The 24,076-nt window shown below is 42.1% G+C and overlaps 1 protein-coding gene across 1 annotated transcript in view; it reads right to left on the bottom strand.

Moving 5' to 3' along the window:
* The window catches only part of GYG1 (glycogenin 1), a 40,026-nt gene extending 23,748 nt beyond the window's left edge, over window positions 1-16,278 (bottom strand). The window contains exons 1-4 of the mRNA XM_060100209.1: window positions 16,195-16,278; window positions 13,581-13,716; window positions 11,578-11,752; window positions 11,117-11,279 (exon numbers count right to left, since the gene is read on the bottom strand). Coding sequence (XP_059956192.1) covers window positions 11,117-11,279; window positions 11,578-11,752; window positions 13,581-13,716; window positions 16,195-16,201 — 481 coding nt within the window. The 5' untranslated portion in view covers window positions 16,202-16,278. The remainder of the gene's footprint in view (window positions 1-11,116; window positions 11,280-11,577; window positions 11,753-13,580; window positions 13,717-16,194) is intronic.
* Window positions 16,279-24,076: the final 7,798 nt, after the last annotated feature.

The raw sequence follows: 24,076 nt of genomic DNA on the forward strand, positions 1-24,076 counted from the left end.
GTGATCCAGCAGGCGAGGGTGTGGTAACACAGGTGAGGGACAGAAAGGAAATGGAACAAGAGACACATGGCATTGGCACCTGTTTTGCAACCAAAAGCTAATATCAGATTCCATATCTTCCTTCCCCCAGGCTGGCCAAGTGCTAGTAATAACCTTAGAACCACCCGGTATTTTCCAGGGCTTTTTTTTTTTTTTTTTTTTTTTTGCGGTACGCGGGCCTCTCACTGTTGTGGCCTCTCCCGTTGCGGAGCACAGGCTCCACACGCGCAGGCTCAGCGACCATGGTTCACGGGCCCAGCCGCTCCGCGGCATGTGGGATCCTCCCGGACCGGGGCACGAACCCGTGTCCCCTGCATCGGCAGGCGGACTCTCAACCACTGCGCCACCAGGGAAGCCCTTTCCAGGTCTTCTGACCAGAGTCATGAACCTGGTAAACATGGACATATCACAGTATTTATCAGAAACTGTGGCCATTACTTTATGAGACAGATACGGAGTTGAGTGCTGTTTTTTAAATTTGTGCACTTGTTCAATGCTTATGTAGTGTGTGTGCTTTTCCGCAGTTTGTTGGCAGCTGGCTTGCCTACTGTGGATAGCAGGGAGGGCGGGTCAACTCTGGCTTAAACATGAACCCTAGTTTCTCAGCCCCAAGGAAATGGTCCCCTCAAAGCAAAGTTTAGGATCCAGGAGCAGGGGAATCACCTGGGAGCCTGATAGAAATGCAAAATGGTAAGCCCACCCCAGACCTACAGAATGAGAATCCACATTTGAATCCCCAGGTGATTTGTTTGCATATTAAACTCTGAGAAGCACTGGTCTAGAGTCTTTTAGAGAATGACTCCTTTTTTATTTTATTATATCAGAGAATATAACTCTCAGAAATGTCATTTATACAGAAAATGTCTGAGGATATAGAAATTAGGTGTAGGCATTATAGGATGATGAATAAGACAGGTTCCAGCTCTCAAATGGTTCTCAATCTAATCAGGGGGTAGTGGAGCATAAACCAAGCAAAAGTAATTTAAAGCAAAATGTGCTTAATACTGTAAGAGAGGTATAGACAAGCGCTGAAATGAAAATGTGACTCACACCTTAACACTGACTTCCTATAATATGCTTGGCAAGTATCATCACTCCGGCCTCTAGACAGCATGCCAAGTCTACTAAGTTACAGTTCGTGAATGGCCCAGCGTTTGGGGATATTTCCATGAGGTTTACTAAGGATCATCAGATTAAGCCCAGGTGCCTCATGGAAATCCAGGTACTTGCTCTGGTCTCAGCATCATTGCATCTCACTGGCCTCAATCCATTTAAGCCAAGAGCAACTGATTTATTTTACCATTTCATGTTACAGCTTTTGTTTCTCACCTTTAAAAATATATTTTTAATAATCAAGCTATTAAATAATAATATAGATGCAAGGGAACACTTATTTGTGGTTTAAATTTCACTTTCTCAGTTTAAGGCAGGCCCTCCTAGTCTAGAGTCTCTTAGCACTCTGAATTTTTCAGAATCATGATTACATAATTAATTGTACGGTCTCATAAAATATATACAAGCTTTATGGAGGCAGGGATACAACCTGTATTATTTACCAGTCTATTCCTAGCCCTTAAACTTAGTATCTTCACCAGATTAGGAGCTCAAATGATTTTTTAAAATACTACAGGAATGGATTATAGAAATAAAGACAAGAGTAATCATTTCTAAGAATACTTCCAGACCCACAAAACAATATGAGACTATCACCTGTGCTGCTGATTTAAAAAGACAAAGTAACTCAGAGACAGAGAGAACAAACTAATGGTTGCCACTGGGGAGAGGGAAAGGGAGGGGGGCAAGATAGCGGTAGGGGATTAAGAGGTACACACTACTATGTATTAAATAAATAAGCTACAAGGATATACTGTACAGCACAGGGAATATAGCCAATATTTTATGATAACTATAAGTGGAATATAACCTTTAAAAATTGTGAATCACTATGTTGTACACCTGATACATAATATTGTAAATCAACTATATCTCACTAATAAAATAAAATGCATCCAACAGTTTAACAATTTAAAAAAGACAAAATATTTCTAGACATTACAGTTTAGCAGGGAGGAACAGCAGCTGTAGAGATAAAAGACATAAGCTTCCGTGTCTTCATCTCGAAAATGAGGAATCTATCAGCTGCTGTCTGTACTTATTCAGGGGAATGAATTTTAAGTAATTAATCTGTAATAAATCCAGCATAATAGAGATTTTCCTGTATCCCGTATCATTCTCTGATACATTTTCGTGACTGTTGCAGTGTGGGGTAACTGCGAGAGAAGGGACAAAAAGACACTCCCATATCCCAGCCACAGCATCAAGAAAAACTGTCTGGTCCAGACCTGGCTCTGCCACCAGCTCAGGCATACTGGGCAAGCGGCTGTCCTAACTGTATCGACACTGGGTGCCCAGTAGCAGCTATACAGCAGGCCTTCGATAGATATCTGTTGAATTAATATATGAATAAATAAATGAGTACTTCACAGAACTGTTGAGGAATAAATGAAGAAGTAAAATGACCAGCCTAAGAGCCTATAACACTTTAGTCCTTCCCACTATCTCTATTTCTCACAAGGTTCATGATCTCTGCTGGTTACAAGGCTAGAAATAAACAGATGGCTAAAAAAAAAAAAAACCTCAAGGGTTCAATGAGATAAAAATAGCTCTTAAGATAAAACTTGTGTGTACTCATTTATTTTGCTACTACACGTTATGACTTTTGCTTTTCATCTTTATTTATTCAAGATACTACCCAAACTATCAATTAAACGATAGAAACGCAAGAGAAGAGAGTAATTTTCAAAGCAATTGATAAAATAGTTTAAGGGCCACAAGTAGTCTAGTGTGTGGGCAGCTGGGAAAGCTTATTACCATGAGCACCTGTCAGAGTGGAACCTATCAAGTCAGGGAACCAGGTGAGACACACCTCAATGTCTGAGCTCATTTGGTTTGAACAGGACAAGTACTATCTGGGAATACCTCTCTCCTTCATTCCTTTTTTGGGCAGGTCCAGCTTGAATCCAAACTAATTGCAAAGATGAGGGAAGGTAGCACTGGGGTCAATTTTACACTTTACTAGATAGCACCACCAAATATTTTCTGTTAAAAATTATTTTAAAACTTTACTCTCCTGATTTATTATATTTCCAAGCACAGGAAAAAAAATGTTCAGCTTAGGGGTCTCAGTGACCACTTATTATAATATGTAACACACAGTTTTAATGACCTCACAGAGGATCTTAGATTCTGCTGAAAGAAAACCATACCTAATATTCTATCACCAATTTACTCTGCCCTATGTTTTTGAAAACTCAACTATAGGCCAAAATTTCATTACTCCAGAAAAAAAAAGTTTCGAGTATTTAGGTTACACTAATGAATTCCAAGATTTTTAAAAAATGGTTCCTTCAAGTTGGAAAATATGAATTCCCCTTTTTTACTTAGGTTTTTAAAACTAACATATGCAAATGAAATTTAATAGACAGCAATTTTCAAGCACTAAACTCTTCAACTGTACTGGCACCTTTAATTTAGGATACCTTGGAGTCATGGGGTGAAAGGAAATAAATCTCAACTTGCATTCAGATTGATTTCTTCAAATGAAGAATCAAGTGGGTCAGCTTTGTTGCACATGAGTATGTGGAGACAAGAATCTTGACCTCTTGCCTTCTCACTGCTAAATCCTGAAGTTGACCTTATCTTGTCACAGTCTATAAAATGCTAGTGTATATATTTCCCAATAGCTGTTGTACAACTTTTCAGGAAACATTTAACTTCGGTTATGAAGTAAGTGCCAAGATAGTTTGCAAACATTAACAGTATAGGAACTTAGACACTTCCTTGTGGGAAATTAGATGCCAGCCATAAATTAGGTATGAAGTCACTAGTTTGAAATCCTAACACTCTAGATATTGAGGAAGAAAAAAGAGATGTCAAGGTACCTAGCAAGATCTGCCATATTAGGATTATTCTCTTGTCCAGAGGCGAGGGTGGGGTGTGATTAGAGGGCTGGTGATTAGAAGCCTGACAAGCCACATTCTTTCACATTAGAAGGGCTGCAGAAGCAGCTGCAGATGCTCAGCCATCAGAGGCCCGGTGGCTTGTCAGTGGACACCAGGTCCCATCAGTTCTCGTTGCATGTATGCAGGAGATGAAGCAGGCCTTGCAAGACGTTCAGACTGAGATACAGTCATGTGCGAACAGGTTTTCTTTAGTACCAGTCTAAAAACGCTGGGACTTAAGACCCCTGCTCAGTAAAACTGGGGGTGGGAGATGGTGGGGAGATACCGTGCATATGAGAAAATGTACGGTAAGGGGAAAGGAAACACCTGAAAGCACTCGTCTCCGTGCCTCTGGCATGACATCTAAACAAGACAGGGCACTGCACTGAGAGCTTGAAGCAAAGCAAGCAAAGCACCACAAAAGGATGCAGCTTACAAAGAAATATTTTATTAAGTATAAGTCCAACAAGTCTTTATGTCACACAGATATGGATTCAACAGGATAGTAAATCCCTTCAAAGAGGAGCACGCTCCCATGGTACGCGGCGCGCTTTCTTTGATGAGTAGGTACAGCTTCTCCAGAACACATCAAGTGAGAAAGCATTTCATTGAAGAGCTGCTGCTTTCTTTTTCAGTTGAATTTAAACACTATATTGAGAATAACCAAAAGTTCCTATCTGCATAGTTGAATTTTCAACTCCTTCAACTAAGCATTTCTACTAACAGAAAACATTCCAATCCTTAGCCACCAACAAGCCAGTAAATGGAATACCTTACAGAAGGGCCAGCTCCTGGAAACCCTGCTGCTGAATAATGAATGTGCTACCAGGCACAGGCTCTCCCGGTTGTTTCAGATTCTGGCTGAAATAGCAGAAAGTGCTTTCTAGTTAAGCACTTTTCACATGTTCTTGCTTCTTAACAACGAACTCATCAACTCCTCTAGTACCTCTTGAACAAGAGGTACCTCTAGTACCTCTTGAATTGTACCTTCTAGAACAAGGTACACGATCCAGGTTGGTCTCTACCAGCTAATTAATTAGTCTTTTTGTTGTTGTTGTTTTTTGCGGTACACGGGCCTCTCACTGTTGTGGCCTCTCCCGTTGCGGAGCACAGGCTCCGGACGCGCAGGCTCAGCGGCCATGGCTCACGGGCCCAGCTGCTCCGCGGCATGTGGGATCTTCCCGGACCGGGGCATGAACCCGCGTCCCCTGCATCGGCAGGCGGACTCTCAACCACTGCGCCACCAGGGAAGCCCATAATTAATTAGTTTTATATTCTGAAATTGTAACCTGGGTAATTGATCACGGCACACTACTGTTTGGTATCCAAACTCTTATCTTGCAACAATAAAATCGAATTCTCCTTAGGCAATTACAATCGTGTGGACTTTAGGCAGCTGGATCTACTTTAGAATGTGATTCACTTACTGGAGCTGAGAAGTTACACGGAATTTCTGGCAGGATTACACTACTTCCTTTAAATTTAACGACAGGAGGTGAAGAAAGCCACACTCTGACACTTCAGCCACAGCCTGAAGGTTAAGACTTAAGATTAGTGGACTTCCGCTAAAAATACTCCTACCTCCCTTCTATGAAAAGGTAACTGTTTTCATGCAAGCAGTAGAAATAAGGAATACATGTTTTGAACTAAAATACCAATAGAGCTTTCATTCCTTATACGAAAGGAAAATGGGAGCTAAAAAAAAGCCAGGAAAGTGAAGAAGTTACATTTGGCCGTAACCACAGTGAACACTCAACACATTATTTCTTAAGGCTGCTTAAATGTTAAGAATGCGTTTCTTGTCAGATGCTACCATTCATTATGGTTCAGATACTCCTGCTCACTGCTTTAGGGCAGGTAACGACTTGACATAGAGCAGATTTTCTCACTACTGACATCCTGAGCCAGATAATTCTTTGGTGCAGGGGCTGTCCATGCATTGTAGGATGTTTAGCAGCATCCCTGGCCTCCACTCACTAGATGCCAGTAGAGCTCTCCCCACTCACTTGGGACCAGCAAAAAAGTCTCCAGACATTGTCAAAAGTCCCCTGGGGGACCAAATTCCCCCAGGTTTAGCACTACTGCTGTAGAGTACAAACTAACCAAACAGTGAAGCAAGATTGAGACTTAAATCTCCTTGTTCTTTTCAATGACATTTCAAAGAGCTGCATATCCCAAATCCTCAAAATACTACACAGAATTCAATTTCTGTGAACAGCAACAACACAATTTCATGTATAACTAAAAATGTTTTAACTTCCAATCTCTTAATTTCAGCAATCTGACAAACTATTAGATGTACTCTCTTAATTCAAAAAGTTTAAATTAGAAATTTTGATTTTTAACTTTACAACTAGTTAATGGAAATGAATCCTCGTATCTGTACCCAGGGCTGAACCTTGGGTCAACTGAGGATGGCTGTTCCTGCTAGTCTTGAAAGATCTACTCACTTCAAATCTCATATCTGCTCTTGAAGCGGGAAGGGAAAGGAAAGAAGCCCCTGGTACCTGGTGTCTGGCTCAGGGCCCTGGCCCAGCCCCACGTTTCTCACCTGGGCTTCCGTCAAAATGTCAAGTATCTAATAGTGAGCCACTGCTGAGAGGGCAACTCCTATAGTGCAAATCCTTCTTCGGAGATACAACTGGGTCTCTTCTTGATTCAAAAGATTCATCAACATTAATTTTTAAAACAGCTTATTTTGCATACTAACCACCAGTATTGTCTTGTTGTATGTGATTTATTGTTGTTGTTAAAAAAAGTGGCTTATTCACAGTTTCAATTTCATTGCTTGTGATTGGTCTGTTCATATTTTCTATTTCTTCCTGGTTCAGTCTTGGAAGGTTATACCTTTCTAAGAATTTGTCCATTTCTTCCAGGTTGTCCATTTTATTGGCATAGAGTTGCTTGTAGTAGTCTCTTAGGATGCTTTGTATTTCTGCAGTGTCCAATGTAATTTCTCCTTTTTCATTTCTAATTTTATTGATTTCAGTCCTCTCTTTTTCTTGATGAGTCTGGCTAAAGGTTTATCAATTTTGTTTATCTTCTCAAAGAACTAGCTTTTAGTTTTATTGATCTGTGCTATTGTTTTGTTTCTATTTTATTTACTTCTGCTCTGATCTTTATGATTTTTTTCCTTCTACTAACTCTGGGTTTTGTTTGTTCTGCTTCCTCTAGTTTCTTGAGGTGTAAAGTTAGATTGTTTATTTGAGATTTTACTTTTTTCTTGATGTAGGCTTGTACTGCTATAAACTTCCCTCTTAGAACTGCTTTTGCTGCATCCCATAAGTTTTGGATCATCATGTTTTCGTTGCAATTTGTCTCTAGGTATTTTTTGATTTCCTCTTTGATTTCTTCAGTGATCTTTTTGTTATTTAGTAACGTATTGCTAAATAAGGTATAAGCTTCCAAGACTGAACCAGGAAGAAATACAAAATATGAACAGACCAATCACAAGTAATGAAATTGAAACTGTCATTAAAAATCTTCCAACAAACAAAAGTCCAGGACCAGATGTCTTCACAGGTGAATTTTATCAAAAATTTAGAGAAGTAAAACCCATCCTTCTCAAACTCTTGCAAAAAACTGCAGAGAAAGGAACACTCCCAAACTCATTCTATGAGGCCACCATCACCCTGATACCAAAACCAGACAAAGATACTACAAAAAAGAAAAATTACAGACCAATATCACTGATGAATATTGATGCAAAAATCCTCAACAAAATACTAGCAAACAGAATCCGACAACACATTAAAAGGATCATATACCATGAACAAGTGGGATTTATCCCAGGGATGCAAGGATTCTTCAACATATGCAAATCAATCAAAGTGATACACCACATTAACAAATTGAAGAATAAAAACCATATGATCACCTCAATAGATGCAGAAAAAGCTTTTGACAAAATTCAACACCCATTTATGATAAAAACTCTACAAAGGGCTTCCCTGGTGGCGCAGTGGTTGAGAGTCCGCCTGCCGATGCAAGGGATGTGGGTTCGTGCCCCGGTTCAGGAAGATCCCACATGCCGCAGAGCAGCTGGGCCTGTGAGCCATGGCCGCTGAGCCTGCACGTCCGGAGCCTGTGCTCCGCAACGGGAGAGGCCACAACAGTGAGAGGCCTGCGTACAGCAAAAAAAAAAAAAAAAAAAACTCTACAGAAAGTGGGTACAGAGGGAACCTACCTCAACATAATAAAGGCCATATATGACAAACCCACAGCAAACATCATTCTCAATGGTGAAAAACTGAAGGCATTTCCTCTAAGATCAGGAACAAGACAAGGATTTCCACTCTCGCCACTATTATTCAACATAGTTTTGGAAGTCCTAGCCATGGCAATCAGAGAAGAAAAGGAAATAAAAGGAATACAAATCGGAAAATAAGAAGTAAAACTGTCACTGTTTGCAGATGACATGATACTATACATAGAGAATCCTAAAGATGCCACCAGGAAACTACTAGAGCTAATCAATATATCTGGTAAAGTTGCAGGATACAAAATTAATGCACAGAAATCTCTTGCATTCCTATACACTAACAATGAAAGATCAGAAGGAGAAATTAAGGAAACAATCCCATTCACCACTGCAACCAAAAGAATAAAACACCTAGGTATAAACCTACCTAGGGAGACAAAAGACCTGTATGCAGACAACTATAAGGCACTGATGAAAGAAATCAAAGATGACACAAACAGATGGAGAGATATACCATGTTCTTGGATTGGAAGAATCAATATTGTGAAAATGACTATACTACTCAGAGCAATCTACAGATACAATGCAATCCCTATCAAATTACCAGTGGCATTTTTTAGAGAACTAGAACAAAAAATCTTAAAATTTGTATGGAGACACAAAAGACCCCAAATAGCCAAAGCAGTCTTGAGGGAAAAAAACAGAGATGGAGGAATCAGACTCCCTGTCTTCAGAGTATACTACAAAGCTACAGTAATCAAGACAATATGGTACTGGCACAAAAACAGAAATATAGATCAATGGAACAGGATAGAAAGCCTAGAGGTAAACCAATGCACCTACGGTCAACTAATCTATGACAAAGGAGGCAAGGATATACAATGGAGAAAAGACAGTCTCTTCAATAAGTGGTGCTGGGAAAACTGGACAGCTACATGTAAAAGAGTGAAATTAGAACCCTCCCTAACACCATACACAAAAATAAACTCAAAATGGATTAGAGACCTAAATGTAAGACCAGACACTATAAAACTCTTAGAGAAAAACATAGGAAGGACACTCTCTGACACAAATCACAGCAAGATCTTTTTTGATCCACCTCCTAGAGTAATGGAAATAAAAACAAAAATAAACAAACGGGACCTAATGAAACTTGAAAGCTTTTGCAAAGCAAAGGAAACTACAATCAAGACAAAAAGACAACCCTCAGAATGGGAGAAAATATTTGCAAATGAATCAACAAAGGATTAATCTCCAAAATATATAAACAGCTCATGCAGCTCAATATTAAAAAAACAAACAACCCAATCCAAAAATGGACAGAAGACCTAAATAGACATTTCTCCAAAGAAGACATATAGATGGCCGAGAAGCACAGGAAAAGCTGCTCAACATCACTAATTATTAGAGAAACGCAAATCAAAACTACAATGAGGTATCACCTCACACCAGTTAGAATGGGCATCATCAGAAAATCTACAAACAACAAATGCTGGAGAGGGTGTGGGAAAAAGGGAACCTTCTTGCACTGTTGGTGGGAATGTAAATTGATACAGCCACTATGGAGAACAGTATGGAGGTTCCTTAAAAAACTAAAAATAGAATTACCATTTGACCCCTCAACCCCACTCCTGGGCATATACCCAGAGAAAACCATAATTCAAAAAGACACATGTGCCCCAACTTTCATTGCAGCACTATTTACAATAGCAAGGTCATGGAAGCAACCTAAATGCCCACTGACAGACGAATGGATAAAGAAGATGTGGTACATATATACAATGGAATATTACTCAACCATAAAAAGGAATGAAATTGGGTCATTTGTAGAGACGTGGATGGATCTAGACTGTCATACAGAGTGAAGTAAGTCAGAAAGAGAAAAACAAATATTGTATATTAACGCATATATGTGGAACCTAGAAAAATGGTACAGGTGAACTGGTTTGCAGGGCAGAAATAGAGACACAGATGTAGAGAACAAACATGGACACCAAGGTGGGAAAGTGCCGGGGTGGTGGTGGTGGTGGTGTGATGAATTGGGAGATTGGGATTGACAGGTATACACTGATGTGTATAATACTGATGACTAATAAGGACCTGCTGTATAAAAAATAAATGAAATAAAATTCAAAAATTCAAAGAAGAAAAAGTGGCTTATTATTTATTATTTTAGAGACTGGCATAAAACAGAAGTATACCAACTCATCAATTTACCCAAAATTCTCCAAAGGATGTGAGGCCCTAAATCACAAATAGTCAGAACCTTTCTATATAAACATATAGCTATAAATACACTTAGGTATCGTGGAAAATGGTTGGTGACTTTGCCAATGTTCTACTCCTTAGCCTTGCAGACCACTCTACCTGATGCACTGCCTTACAGAGAGTGACAATTCGGAGACAAAGGTTATTCACACAGTCTTTCTATCTTCTTTTTCAATGCCTCCCGAAAGAATGAGAGCCTAGGTTTATTCCTCAAATTTCCATGGAGACAATACTGGGTCCTGCTGTTAGCTCTTGTACTTAAGTTTACTCAGGTTTAAAGACAGTTGTTAAACTTTTTGAGTTGTATAATAGTCTTTTGAATTCTTGAATAATTATGGTTCCTTTATCATCCTCTAATTTAGACACAGGAAGGCCAATGAAAGGCAAGTCTGTAAAACAGCCTATGTACCATGTACCTATAGGAAAAAGATGCAGGTACACGCACACAACACACAACACTATTTCCCAGAACAACACAACTTCAAATGCTTGCCACATCTCATGTATCACTATCTTCCAGACACAAGGAACCATAGCAACTCCCAGAGAAGAGCAGCCCCTAGAAGATACTCACAGCTTGTCAGATATAAAGAAAACAGATACATACCATCAAAACTACCTTGCTCGGAAGCAAGGTGCAACAGCTGATTGTATGTTTCAACTGAAGGCTGATAGACAAAGACTCCAGAATTGAAGCAGTCAGGCCACCCTGGGTCTGGTGCCGCCGACAATTCTTCTCTCTCAAAAAGATCATCGATATTTGCTAGGACCTGATTCAAGGGCAATGGGGCAGGAAGAAGGGAAAACATTTCAGAACTGTTCTGCTGCGGCATACCCTTCTTAAGTTCTCCTTAAGTTATCCAACACAAAAGATGCAGTCTGTTGCTGGTCTTAACTATTCAGATGACAGCTGTGAGGCAGCCTGGTCCTACTGTCCTTCAGCACCTGACACTTTTTACAACAGTGGTTTTATCTGAACTTCACTGTCAAGTCTTGACAGCATTCTTCAAATGCCTAACTGGTCTCAGTTACTATATCCATCTTTCCAGCCCTCAAAGCCATACTCACCAGAGTATCTGCATCCATGAATACACATTTTGAATACTGTGTAAGTGACCAGCAGTGGAGTTTAGTTAACGTGATGCCCAACTCAGGCCTCTTCATTAAGGTTAGATGAGCAGAATCACCACTGTCCAAGACATCCACCATGATGACTTCATCAAAGACAGTCTCTAAAGTTTTCCTGTCAAAAATAAAATCCAGAAAACAGCTCTCAGCATCTCTTTAGAACAAGGGACCCATTTAACAGAAGACGGCGCTCTATTTAGCTTATCAATTACGAGAGAATCTGTTACTTTGGTATATTGCAATCTCTTAAATATGTCCTAATTTACTTCAGGACAAACTGTGTTAATTTGCATGTGCAGTTAACTTCACTAAAACAATAAGAACTGCTTACTGTGAGGATGAACCTCTTGTCTTAAAACATTATCACAGAAGTTTTCTGTGTTTTATTGTACCACTGAATACCAGGCAAATTGTGAAATAGCTTGTAAAAATGTGACTGATGTTTGGTAATACATCTTTTCAACAGCCTATGCCTTTAACAATAATATTTTATTGCTGACCACTGAATACTTTTACAAATGATGTGGAGTTAAGTGCATATAATATCTGCACTGAAGCCTATAACTAATAATTTTTGCCAAAGCCGTTGACAGAGAACTGCCTGAAGCTGTGTCCTAAAAGAAGTTAAATGACTCAATTATTCGGTTTCCATTTTTTAGCATCGCGTACAACCAGCATTTATTATGTGCTTTGCACTCCTGGCATGAGAGACTCACTTTAGTTTGTGAGGTACAACATTTCTCCCTGCCCCAAATTAACTAAAGATATATTTTAGAAAGCAAGCCTGAGGTGAGGTTAAGTGGGGTGTACTTAGGTAAGACACTAAACTCAGCACAAGGAAAAACACATGATAAAGACAGACCATCACTGAAAGTTTATAAAAATATCAAGCATGCACAACAAAACTGGTAATGTATTATCTGTCTCCAAAGCTGTACAAACTTATGTTCTAGTTCACACAGTAAACTTGATCTCTCAAAGAAATGGGGGCACCATTTACCACAGTAAAGGGGGCTTGCTTTCTAAGACTATATCCACCTTCTTACACGATTCTCACTAAATAGACTATAGATTAGGACATACACATAAGAGACAGTTTTGGGGGGCATTTTCCTAAATTACCCTTTAGGAATAAGGTTCTTAGCGTGAAAGATATATGTACGTATGTATAATGCCTCTTTTTCAGAGGTCCTTGGCATGGGCTTACATTTTTTGAAAAAAGTCACAAAAAGAGCATTTTCAACTTCTAAAAGGGATAGGAGAATGCAAAAATAAACACAATACAGAGCTGCTAGTGTGCCCAGATATTCTTAAGTAAGTTAGTATTAGGATCAAGGAAGTTCATTCAGATACTTCAAAATTTAATTCCAACCAATTAACATGAACCAACCCAATCAAAGAACAGCTTGTGCCCCTCAGGGTGCTCTCCTAGCAGGACTCCTAAGTCTGAGAGCCCTCTGGCAAATATTCTAGTCTATTAAATTGTAAATAAAGACCTTTAGCTTACTAATGTCAACTGGGGTGGAGAAAACTGCTACTTTCTTTCAAAGTCACAGGAGGTTTCCCCCGTTAGAAACAGGAACAAAGTAGTCCCTGCTGCATCTGGGGAAAGGCATGCAAGTGAAGCGTGATGACATGAAGGGAATGGCTGGACTGAGTCACTCACTCGGATTACCCCAAGAGGACTTGCCTAAGGGAGAGCCCTACTCCTGGCTGGAATCGGTAAGAGCAAGGGCCAGAACACCACCTCCCAGAGGGAGCTTGGCTGGAAGATCTCCCAAGAGCCAGGAAGAGGTTTTAGACCCAGGAATCCTTCACTCAGCAACTCTTTCTCCACCAGCACGCAACCCCTGGAAAGGGTGTGGCCTCAACGCCCACCGATGCCAGAAACAGGGGAGAGGGATGTCCGAGCCCCACCAACAGCGGGGCAGCGAGGTCCTCACCTCATGGAGTCCGAGACCTGTGGCGTGATGAGCACGGCCAGCCTCCTGGTGGTCCTGTGCTGTTTCAGAGACGAGCCCAGGACCAGGGCTCCTTTGGCGTAGGCATCGTTTGTGGTCAGTGTCACAAAGGCCTGATCTTAATACAAGGAAAACGAACACACATTCATTACACTATCCTACCTAGGAAACACTACCCCAGGACCCTTTTCAATCAATAATTTGGCAAAATCAGCTCCTCTGAGGTCAACTTGCTGTATTAATAAAAGAGCAGCTTCTTGTGGGGGGTTAGGGTGAGAGGGAGAACCCAGTGTCCACTATAAGAATGGCTCAAGACCATTCTTTGGCAGGCAATCTTTGGCAACCTTCAAGAGGCTGACCAAGCTGTAAAAATTCAATCCAATTTAGGGTCCAGACATGCTAAATTCTCAGACTAAACAGCAGCTTAACACCCAGAGGGTGAACTTCAGGCAGTTAACAGGCCGTGAGGAAGAGATCCAGAAGTGCATTTTCTGTTTCTCCTACAAGGTACCACAGACAGTATTTTCAGCCAAGCACAAATCCAGCCAACAACCTCATCTGAGAGCATCTGAGAGCAGAGGCCATATTCTTCATTCTGGTGCTTACACGTTCCACGCCTCAGGCTTTTCCTACTGTTTCCTCAACCTGGAGCAAACACTCCATGGCTATCCAACCACCACTCAAGAGTCACTCTGAGTCTCTCTGAAACATTACCTCCCCCAAGAAGCCTTCCCTCCTTGATGCTTCTATCTAAATTGTGGCCCATCGCTGTTAAATGGATTTAGGGACCACCTCACAGGCTCCAGAAAACCTGCCTCCTTTTCCTTGGAGAAGCAAGCAGTACCCCTACCCTGTATCCTGGGGCACCTCAACAGACTCTCTCTCTCTCACACACACATTCAAAAATCAATCTCCAATAATCACTTAGTTGCCAGGACCAGGGGCAAATGCATGAATTCTCCTTCCTCCTGAACAAGCCCCACCCTCGCAAGGCCACCAGCCCGGCCTTCAGGATTTCCTCCAGCCCTTCCCCGGGATGATTCTGGAGCACACTCCCTCTCCAAGTGGATTTTAACATTAACAGGTTGGTGGGCATCCATACATACAGGACACTTAGGATCAAGCTCTGCCAGGGTTCGCTTGGGGCACTGCTGCCCAAGCAGGGAGTTGAGCCATTCTGTCATGAAGTCACTCTGTTTCCGTCTTAGGGTTTCCTCCTTCTCTCTTTGCCCATTTTCCAAAGTGGAGGCTGGGGGCAGTGGACATTCCATTGAGAAGTGAGAGGAAGTTGTAGGTTGTCAAGTGGGCCAGCACACTCCCCAGGTGCAGATCTGAGGGCCATCTTCACAGGTAGTGGTGAGCTCTCCTTTAAGTTGTAGAAAGTCTGGTGTGCCCTCCCCCGGGGTCACTGGCTTCCCAGCCAGTCACGCTAGGAAAGCTCAGAACGGGGCCTCCTGTCCCTTGACATACCCATCAACTTGAACTTGTTCCTTCAACCCATCATAAGATGGCAACATTTCGGTCAGCCTGTCCCAAGGACACTTAATCTGGGGCATAATGAATGATGTTTTAACACAAAAACGGTCCTGATCCCAGGGGAGCACGGAGAAAAGTTTAGTAAGTAGGGTTCAAGGCCTTCAGGAAGCTAGGATATGGATGATTTCCCAGATGAAGAGGGAAGCAGGACAAATGCTTAGGAACAGAGGCTAGAACGCCAGTCCTAGCAAAGCAACAGGGAACCCCAAGGACAACTGGGTAGGAGGTGCAACCTTCCCAGAGACGGCCAAGCCCCGGGTTACATCTGCAACCTTTCCGCAGTTCAATGGCTGTAATAACCCCACTGTTCACCTCAACAGCACAGCAAGGACCAGTTACCTCGGGGCCTCCGGTCTTCGGGGGACAGATTCGCCGTGCGGCCCGGACACCTTGCAACAAGTGGGCCGGCGCCCTCCCACCACGCCGGGCCCGCTCCCCGGGGGCGCTCGCCGGGCTCCGGCTTCCCGCAACCCAGCCCCAAAGGCCTAAAAATAGGCTCGGCGTAGCGGCCAGCGCCGAAGAGGGCGGCCGAGGAGCCGGGCCGGGGCCACCGGCGTCCCCGCCTCGCGGCTGCCCCTTCCAAGAGTTCCTGCCCGCGGGCGGCGGGGGGCGGCGCCTCGCGACCCCGCCGCGCTCCGGGGCTCGGAACCCGCGCCCCCGGGGAGCCGGCTCCCCACCCCCACGCAGCCGGCCGCAGCTGCTCCGCCCGCCCGCCCGCCCTTCACGGTGCGCGCAGGAGGAAGGGCAAAGGAGACGGAAGCAGGAACGGGGGCTTCGGCGGAGGGCCCAGGCGCTGCCTGGCGGAGCCCCTCGGCTGCGTCCCCGGGATCCAGACGGCCGCTCGAGACCCCGGGGCGGCGGGGCAGCGGCTGACGCAGGAAGCGACACGCCCGGCTGCGGCCAGCCTGCAACTTTGCGGCGGTCCTCGTCCCGCTGGGAGCTCCCCCGGGGCGGAGGGGCGGGCGTGGGGGGAGAAGGAAGGCGGCGGGGCTGCGAGGGGCCGCGCGGGGCGAGGAGTCCGGCGTCCCGGGGCGGCGGCGGCGGGCAGCGTGGCGCATACCTGTCATGGTGCTGCCGGGGGCGCGGGCGGCCGCCGCAGCCGCAGCCGCAGGTTGGTGGCTCGGAGAAGCCAGGCGCGGGGAGCAAGCGCGGCCGGCGAGGAGGCGCGGCGGGAGCGGAGCGTCCGTCCGGAGCGCTCTTATAGCGGCCGTCACGTGGCCGCGCACGCTCCCCGCGCCCGCCGGCATCCTCCCCGGGAGGCGGCCCCGGGACTGCGGGACCCGGGTCCTCACTCAGCCCTTGCACCCCTGGGGCTGGGCTCCGGGTTCATCTCCGCAGACCCTCTGGTCCTGCTCCTGCTCGCGCGGGGCACCTGCCTGGACCCCGGGCCTCCGTGTACCCCCGAACCGGGGGTTTGGAGGGGGACTTTGGGGCAGAGTGTGGCATCACTGGGACAAACTCCCAAAGAAGCCAAGGGTTAGGGAACCTTCCAAAACACCCCAGATCACTCTAGTTAGAATAATTCATCTGAACTGCTTGAATTAAACATAAAGTTTAATTCCACTTTCTTCACCTAGAATTCCAAATCAGCCTCTGGAAGCATTTCTTAGTGTTCTCACAACAGTTTTGTGACCTTAACCCAAAAAAAAGAATAAATCTTCAGTATGTTAGATTCTCGAAGTCCTCTGCATCAATTAGATATTTAAGTGTTTTCATTACATTAACTCACATTAACTCAATGAAGTAGGTTCTATAATCCTCATTTTACAGATGGGGAAACTGAGGCACAGAAAAGTTAAGTTACTTGTCAATGGTCATATCATGTAAGTGGAGAAGATAGGATTTGAACCGTGGCAGTTTTCTTACAGAATTTACCTTCTTCGTGCAAGGCCATGATACCTCTGGTACACTGGTGCCCTAAAAGGTTAGTAAATTATGGTAACTGTGGTTGGGTAATACAGTTGTTTAGGGTAATGTGTTTCACAAATCATGAAAAGGTGAATTTGGCATTTTTCTAGGAAGTTGAGAAATAGCTCTCTGATGTGATCACACCCTTCTCTCCCCATCTCTTCTATCCAGCCCAAACACACCAGGAAAGCAGCAGCTAGTACAATTATCTGCAAACAGGAGTTGCTCAGTAAATGCTGAATGGAAGCCAAACAGGAAGTTGACAGCATCAGTTGAAATAATGAAATAGATGCTTTAGAATAAGTGATTTATTTGTAAAGGTGGTATTGCTATTCTCAAACCGTTTATATCACTGTTTCTTCAAGTGTAAGCCTGGACCTTCTACATTAGAATCACTTGAGGCACTTGTTAAAAATGAAAATTTTTGGTCCTAAGCCCAGACCCCTGAACCAGATTCTTTTTTGGGGGGGGGCAAGGAATAGTGACTTTATTCAGAAAGACAGTAGACCAAGTGAATCAGATTCTTAATGGTAGAACCCAAGAATCAGCATTTTAAATGTCACCCTCTGGGAGACTCTCTTGAATCCTTTCCCCCTTCCTGATTATGGCAATGGAGACCACTGATTCACTTGGGAAGACCGCCTGGTTACTTGGCATTATAAACTTCCTTTTCAGGAAGTGGAAATGTGGGGCAAAGTTGCAGTGGATGGGTTTCCACTTATTCAAGGCCTGTAGGCTTAGAAGAGTTGGAGCTCTTTAAGGACTATAAAGACTATAGTTGAATCGCACCTGTCTGGGGAGAGGGAAAACAGAGTGTTGCTTCCAGGTCTGAATTGCTTTTTCCATACTGATAAGTGGACCTGAAAGAGTGAGGTTTCCATCTGTCACCCAGGAGCCCTCCAGCCATCAGTGGCCCTTAGCTACCTGCTGCTTGAAGTCTAAGTATCCAGGCTGGCTTCTGCAGGGTGTGGTTCTAGAACCAAAAGGGCAAACCCTGGAGGAAGAGCTGGGGACAATTAGAACTGGCAAGCTTCCCTTGGGAACAAGCTCCTCTCTGCCCCACCCCATGGTGTGTTTCAGTAAAAGTGGTCACCACAGCCTCCTTTCCTGTGTTTCATGTATATTTACAGAAATGGAAAGTTTACAGCTTTTACCACATTGAGACAAACAGGGACATTCCAAGGTTGCTACAGTCTACTCTTGCATGTTGTCTTAATTGATATTACTATTGGTGACGCACTGACCCGTTTTCCTGAGGCTGTTGCACATTGAGCTTCATAAGGTATGAGATCAAGGGCTCTCAAAATATAATGTGACCACGGATTGCCTGGGGATTTTATTAAAATGCAGATTCTGACTCAGTGGTTTGGGGTGAATCTCTCAGGTGATGCCCAGGCTGTGGACCAACTCCGAATAGCAAGGTATTCGAACATTCTGAATTATAAGGCTTTGCAGGTAGTAGATAGATACCTGCAATACCACCTCAATACATGTTGTACTGAGACAAATGTTTGAGATTTTCATTTGTTTATTTTCTCCTGTGAAATTTAAACTTGTTGAATTTCTGATTCTTAAAAGAAAGATTTAAGTTAAAAAAGAAAATCTGTACTCTACATGAGTACACAGAACTATTAGCCATTTAAATCTATGCTAAATGCATAGATTCAGCATGGTTGGTCCAAATTAAGTTTTAGTTGGCTTTGGAATGCATTATGTAATATTTTGGCAGGATACTTACCTTCCTAATTATGTTTGGTTTAACATAATGCCGAGATCGGTTTGCATTCCCTCGAGCACACACACTAATTGACGGTGGGAGCAACTGACCTGGAAGTATACTCCAGAGGAGGGCAACCTGCTGCCCTAAGACACAAATGGTTCCCACGGACAGCCCATGAAATAGATATACCACATCTGGCCAGACACAGGAACTAACTAGTTAACTAACTACTTAAAAATTTGCCCTTAATTGATAACAAACAAAAAATCCATACCTGGAATTGTTGCCAGTGACCAGAACCCTGATCATTTCTAATTGGATGCTTAGTTTCAAGAAACATTATCCTTGGAGGCCCAAAGCAGCCCATTCTTTACTTGAGAGCTGGAATCCCAAACTCCACAAGTTGCAAGGGCCTGGTGACTAGTTACATTGCTTTAAAAAAAAACCTTTACTGAGATATAATTCACACACCATGAAATTCAGCCGTTTAAGGTATACAATTAAATGGTTTTTAGTATATTCACAGATTTGTATTAAATATCACCACAATCTAAGTTTAGAATACTTTCATCACCCAAAAAGAAACCTATACCCACTTGCAATCACTCCTCGTTCTCTCCCTTTCCCTCAGCCCTCAGCCAACTACTAATCTTTCTGTCTCTATAGATTTGTCTATAGAGATTTGCCTATATGTGGTCTTTTTTAACTGGCTTCTTTCACTTAGAGAAATGTTTTTATGATTCCTCAATGTTGTGGCATGTATCAGTATTACATTCCTTTTCATTAAGGAATTTCATTGCCAAATAATATTTCATTATATGGATATATCACATTTTAGTTATCCATTTCATGGGTAAACATGTTGGTGAACATTTTGGTAGTTTCCACTTTTTAGCTATTATGAATAATGCTGCTATGAATATTTGCTTCCAATTTTTTGTGTGAATATATATTTTTCTTTCTCCTGGATATATAACAAGAGTAGAATTGCTAGATCATATGGTAACCCTATGTTTAACATCTCAAGAACTGCCAGACTGTTTTCAAAAGTGTAGATATCATTTTGCATTCCCACTAGTATGACGGTTCTAATTTCTTCACTTCTTAACCAATACTTGTTATCATCTTTTTTATTATGGCTATTCTAATGGGTTTGGAGTGGTATCTCACTATGGTTTTGACTTGTATCTCCTTAATGACTAGTGATGTTGAGCATTTTTCATGTGCTTGTTGGCCATTTGAGTATCTTCTTTGGAGAAATGTCTATTCAAACCATTTACCCATTTTTTAACTGAGTGTATTTATTTATTTATTATGTATTTGTTAGTTAGTTAGTTTGTTTGTTTGTGGTACGTGGGCCTCTCACTGTTGTGGCCTCTCCCGTTGTGGAGCACAGGCTCCAGACGCGCAGGCTCAGCGGCCATGGCTCATGGGCCCAGCCGCTCCGTGGCATGTGGGATCTTCCCGGACCGGGGCTCGAACCCGTGTCCCCTGCATCGGCAGGCGGACTCCCAACCACTGCGCCACCAGGGAAGCCTGAGTTGATTTATTTTTGAGTGGTAAGAGTTCTTTATAAACTAGGAGTTTGGGATTAACTTATACACACTACTATATATAAAACAGGTAAACAACAAGGACCTATTGTATAGTGCAGGGAAATATACTCAATATCTTATATAATGTATAGTGGAAAAGAATCTGAAAAAGAGTACATGTATATATAAAACTGAATCCCTTTGCTGTACACTGGAAACTAACACAACATTGTAAATTAACGATACTTCAATTAAAAAATCTAGAAAAAAGAGTTCTTTATATATTCTGAATATATATATCTCTCTTATCAGATATATATTTCATGCATATTCAGATATATCTTATATGCATATGTATATGATTTGCAAATCTATCCACCCATTCTGTGAGTTGACTTTTCTTGATAGTATATTTTGCAGCACGAAAGTTTTACATTTCTACATAGTCAAATTTATTTATTTTTCTTTTTTGCTTGTGCTTTTGGTGTCATATCTAAGAAACCATTGCCTAAACCAAAATCATGAAGATTTACCCCTAAGTTTTCTTCTAAGAGTTTTATAGCTTTAGTTCTTAAATTTAGGCCTGTAATCCATTTTGAGTTAATTTTTGCGCGTGGTGTGAAGTAGAGGTCCAGCTTCTTTCATTTATTTATTTATTTTTGGCTGTGTTGGGTCTTAGTTGTGGAATGCGGGCTCTTTGTTGCGGTGCACGGGCTTCTCTCTAGTTGTTGCGCACGGGCTTCTCTTTAGCTGTGGCGTGTGCGCTCTGTAGTTGTGGCGCATAGTCTCCATAGTGCGTGGGCTCTGTAGTTGCAGCGCAGGCTTAGTTGCCCTGCAGCATGTGGGATCTTAGTTCCCCAACCAGGGATTGAACCTGCGTCCCCTGCATTGGAAGGTGGATTCTTAACCACTGGACCACCAGGGAAGTCCCCATCTTCTTTCTTTTGCATGTGAATATTGAGTTGTCCCAGCACCGTTTGTGGAAAAGACTATTGTTTCCCATTTGAACTGTCTTGGTACCTTTGTTGAAAATCAGTTGACCATAAATGTGACAATTCTATTTCTGGACTCAATTCTATTACATAGACATATATGTCTATCCTAACGCTAGTTCCATACTTTCTTGATTTCTGCAGCTTTGTAGTAAGTTTAGAATTGGGAAGAGTGAGTTCTCCATTTTTATTCTTTTTTCAAGATTGTTTTGGCTATTCTGGGTCCTTTGCATTTCCATATGAATTTTAGGATCAATTTATTAATTTCTACAGTAAAGGAAGCTGGAATTTTTATAAGCTTGTGTTGAATTTGTAGCTCAGTTTGGGGAGTATTGTCAACTTAACGACTTAAGCCTTCTGATCCATGAACGTGTGATGTCTTTTCACTTACTTAAATCTTTAATTTCTTTCAACAATGCTTAGTATTGTATTGTCTTTTAAAACACATAACAAAACTCAAACAAGTCAGGCCCGTTAGTTGCATAAATCCCACAGGCAGGGCAGTTGATTTTCATATCTGCTAGATACTCTAAATTTATATTCTTTTTTTTTTTTTTTTTTTTTTTGCAGTACGCGGGCCTCTCACTGTTGTGGCCTCTCCCGTTGCAGAGCACAGGCTCCGGACGCACAGGCCCAGTGGCCATGGCTCATGGGCCCAGCCGCTCCGCAGCATGTGGGATCCTCCCGGACCGGGGCACGAACCCGTTTCCCCTGCATCGGCAGGCAGACTCCCAACCACTGCGCCACCAGGGAAGCCCCTAAATTTATATTCTTGACTAAAATCTGATTATCACTGGACTTTATACACAGCACAACAATGTTCTGCCCCATCACAGGACAACCTTTACAGAACTACACTTTGGCATTATTAGTAGTAATAGCCAACACATACCTGACACTAAGCTTCTTTTTTTTTTCCTTAGTCATCTTTTTTTTTTTTTACTGTTTCATTTTTTATTTTTTACGTTTAATTTTTTTTTGTTTAATTTTTATACAATGTTTAAAGGTTACTTTCCATTTACAGTTGTTACAGAATATTGGCTCTATTCCCTGTGTTGTGCCATACATCTCTGAGCCCATCTTAATAGTTGGTGCCTCCCATCCCCTCCCACTACATTGTTTTAAAATGAACTAACTAGTGGGTGACAAAACCTGTAAGTGCAAAGGGCGGCAAGAACTAAAACACGTTCTCCCCAGAGTGACACATCCCTTTCTCCTCACTACAATACCTGACATGCTTTTGGAGTTTCCAGACTTTCTACTCAAAAGGCTACCCGCTTCCTCTTGAACAGTCTTCCCGTGCTACAGCCCTGCGTAAGCTTCTTATACATATTAAATCATTTAACCTTCCCAACAATCCAATGAGGTAGCCTCCAATCCCCACATTAGAGGTGAGGCACAGAACTTGCCCAACATTATACAACTAGTTATTTGTAGAGCTGGGATTGGAACCAGGTGGCCTGCCTCTCCAGTCTGTATTACTAACCGCCATTTGGCAATGTGTATAGGTTGCGCACTCCTCAAAAGCTTCAAAAGGATATGTGTATAGTGAAAAGTAACTCTCCCCTGCCACCTTTTCCCCCCAGTTACCATGTTCCCCTCCTAGAGTGGCATTATCTTCTTGACTTTTTCTGTGGCTTTAGGATGGCACAGAAAACTCACTGTTGTGGCTTTTCCTATGGGCTCTTGAAGATGTTTGTTGGTGTCTCACAAGTTCCTCTTTCAGAGGATCCATGGGAAAATGTTCTCATTGGCCTTGGTATCAGAAAGAGTGTTGTACTCCTTAATACTTAGTGTTTTCTTTATCTGATAGACATTTTGAGTCATATCAATACATTTCCCTCTTTTTTTAGGCCACTTAGAGGCCTAAAGCAAAATTTGTAACTACTTCCCATAGTTATTTGGCTCCTCACCCTGCATTTATTTGTGCTTTAACTTTTTTTCTCCATTATTACCCTGCCCGACTTGTTTATGAAGTTGCTGAGGTCCTTTGGAAGTGGGGAAGGAATGTGGAATTAATTAGTAAATAATTAAATGATCAGAGATTTCTAGTGGGAATAGAGCAGGGGAGATGAAATTTCAGCTCAATCTGGGTGACTCCAGAGGTTTTTGTAGTGATTTGTCAGTAAAATGAAAATTCCATAAATTAGAGAGACAGGGTTAACTGATCCACACATGGGAATAACCTTCTGTAATTAGTTTAAAATCTTAAAAAGACAAAGTAATTGCTTGATTTTTCAGTCTTACTTTTATCATTTATTCTACCAGTAATATAATAAAGACATGATAGTGGTTAACAGGGAAGGATAAAGTTGTCCAGCTTCTCAAATATATTTCAATTTTTTTTACATTTCGAATTTCAAATTTGGAACATTTCAAATATTTTTCACCTTTCAAGTTTTAGTTACTGTACTTGTGATCTTTTAGTTGGTGGATTGTCCTGCAAATTAGCTAGTTATAAGACTGAACATTAAGAGAATCTCTTTGGCAGTTAACTTTTCTTCAAAATGCTTTCTGATGGTATAATTTATATACAGTGATTTCACTTTTTAAAAGGATACAATTCAATGAGCTTTGACAAGTATATACAATCATATAACCATCACCACAATTACCTCCAAAACTTTCCTTTTGTGTCTTTGTGGTCAATTCCATCCCCTTACCCTGGCAAACGCAGCTCTGATTTCCATCCATATAGATTTGTTTTTTCTAGAGAAATGCAATCATACAGTATGTAGGCTTTTGTGTCTGGTTTCTTTTACTTAGCATAATGCTTTTGGATTTATT

This window comes from Mesoplodon densirostris, chromosome 5 (assembly GCF_025265405.1).
Source record: "Mesoplodon densirostris isolate mMesDen1 chromosome 5, mMesDen1 primary haplotype, whole genome shotgun sequence".
Classification (NCBI taxonomy): Eukaryota; Metazoa; Chordata; class Mammalia; order Artiodactyla; family Ziphiidae; genus Mesoplodon; species Mesoplodon densirostris.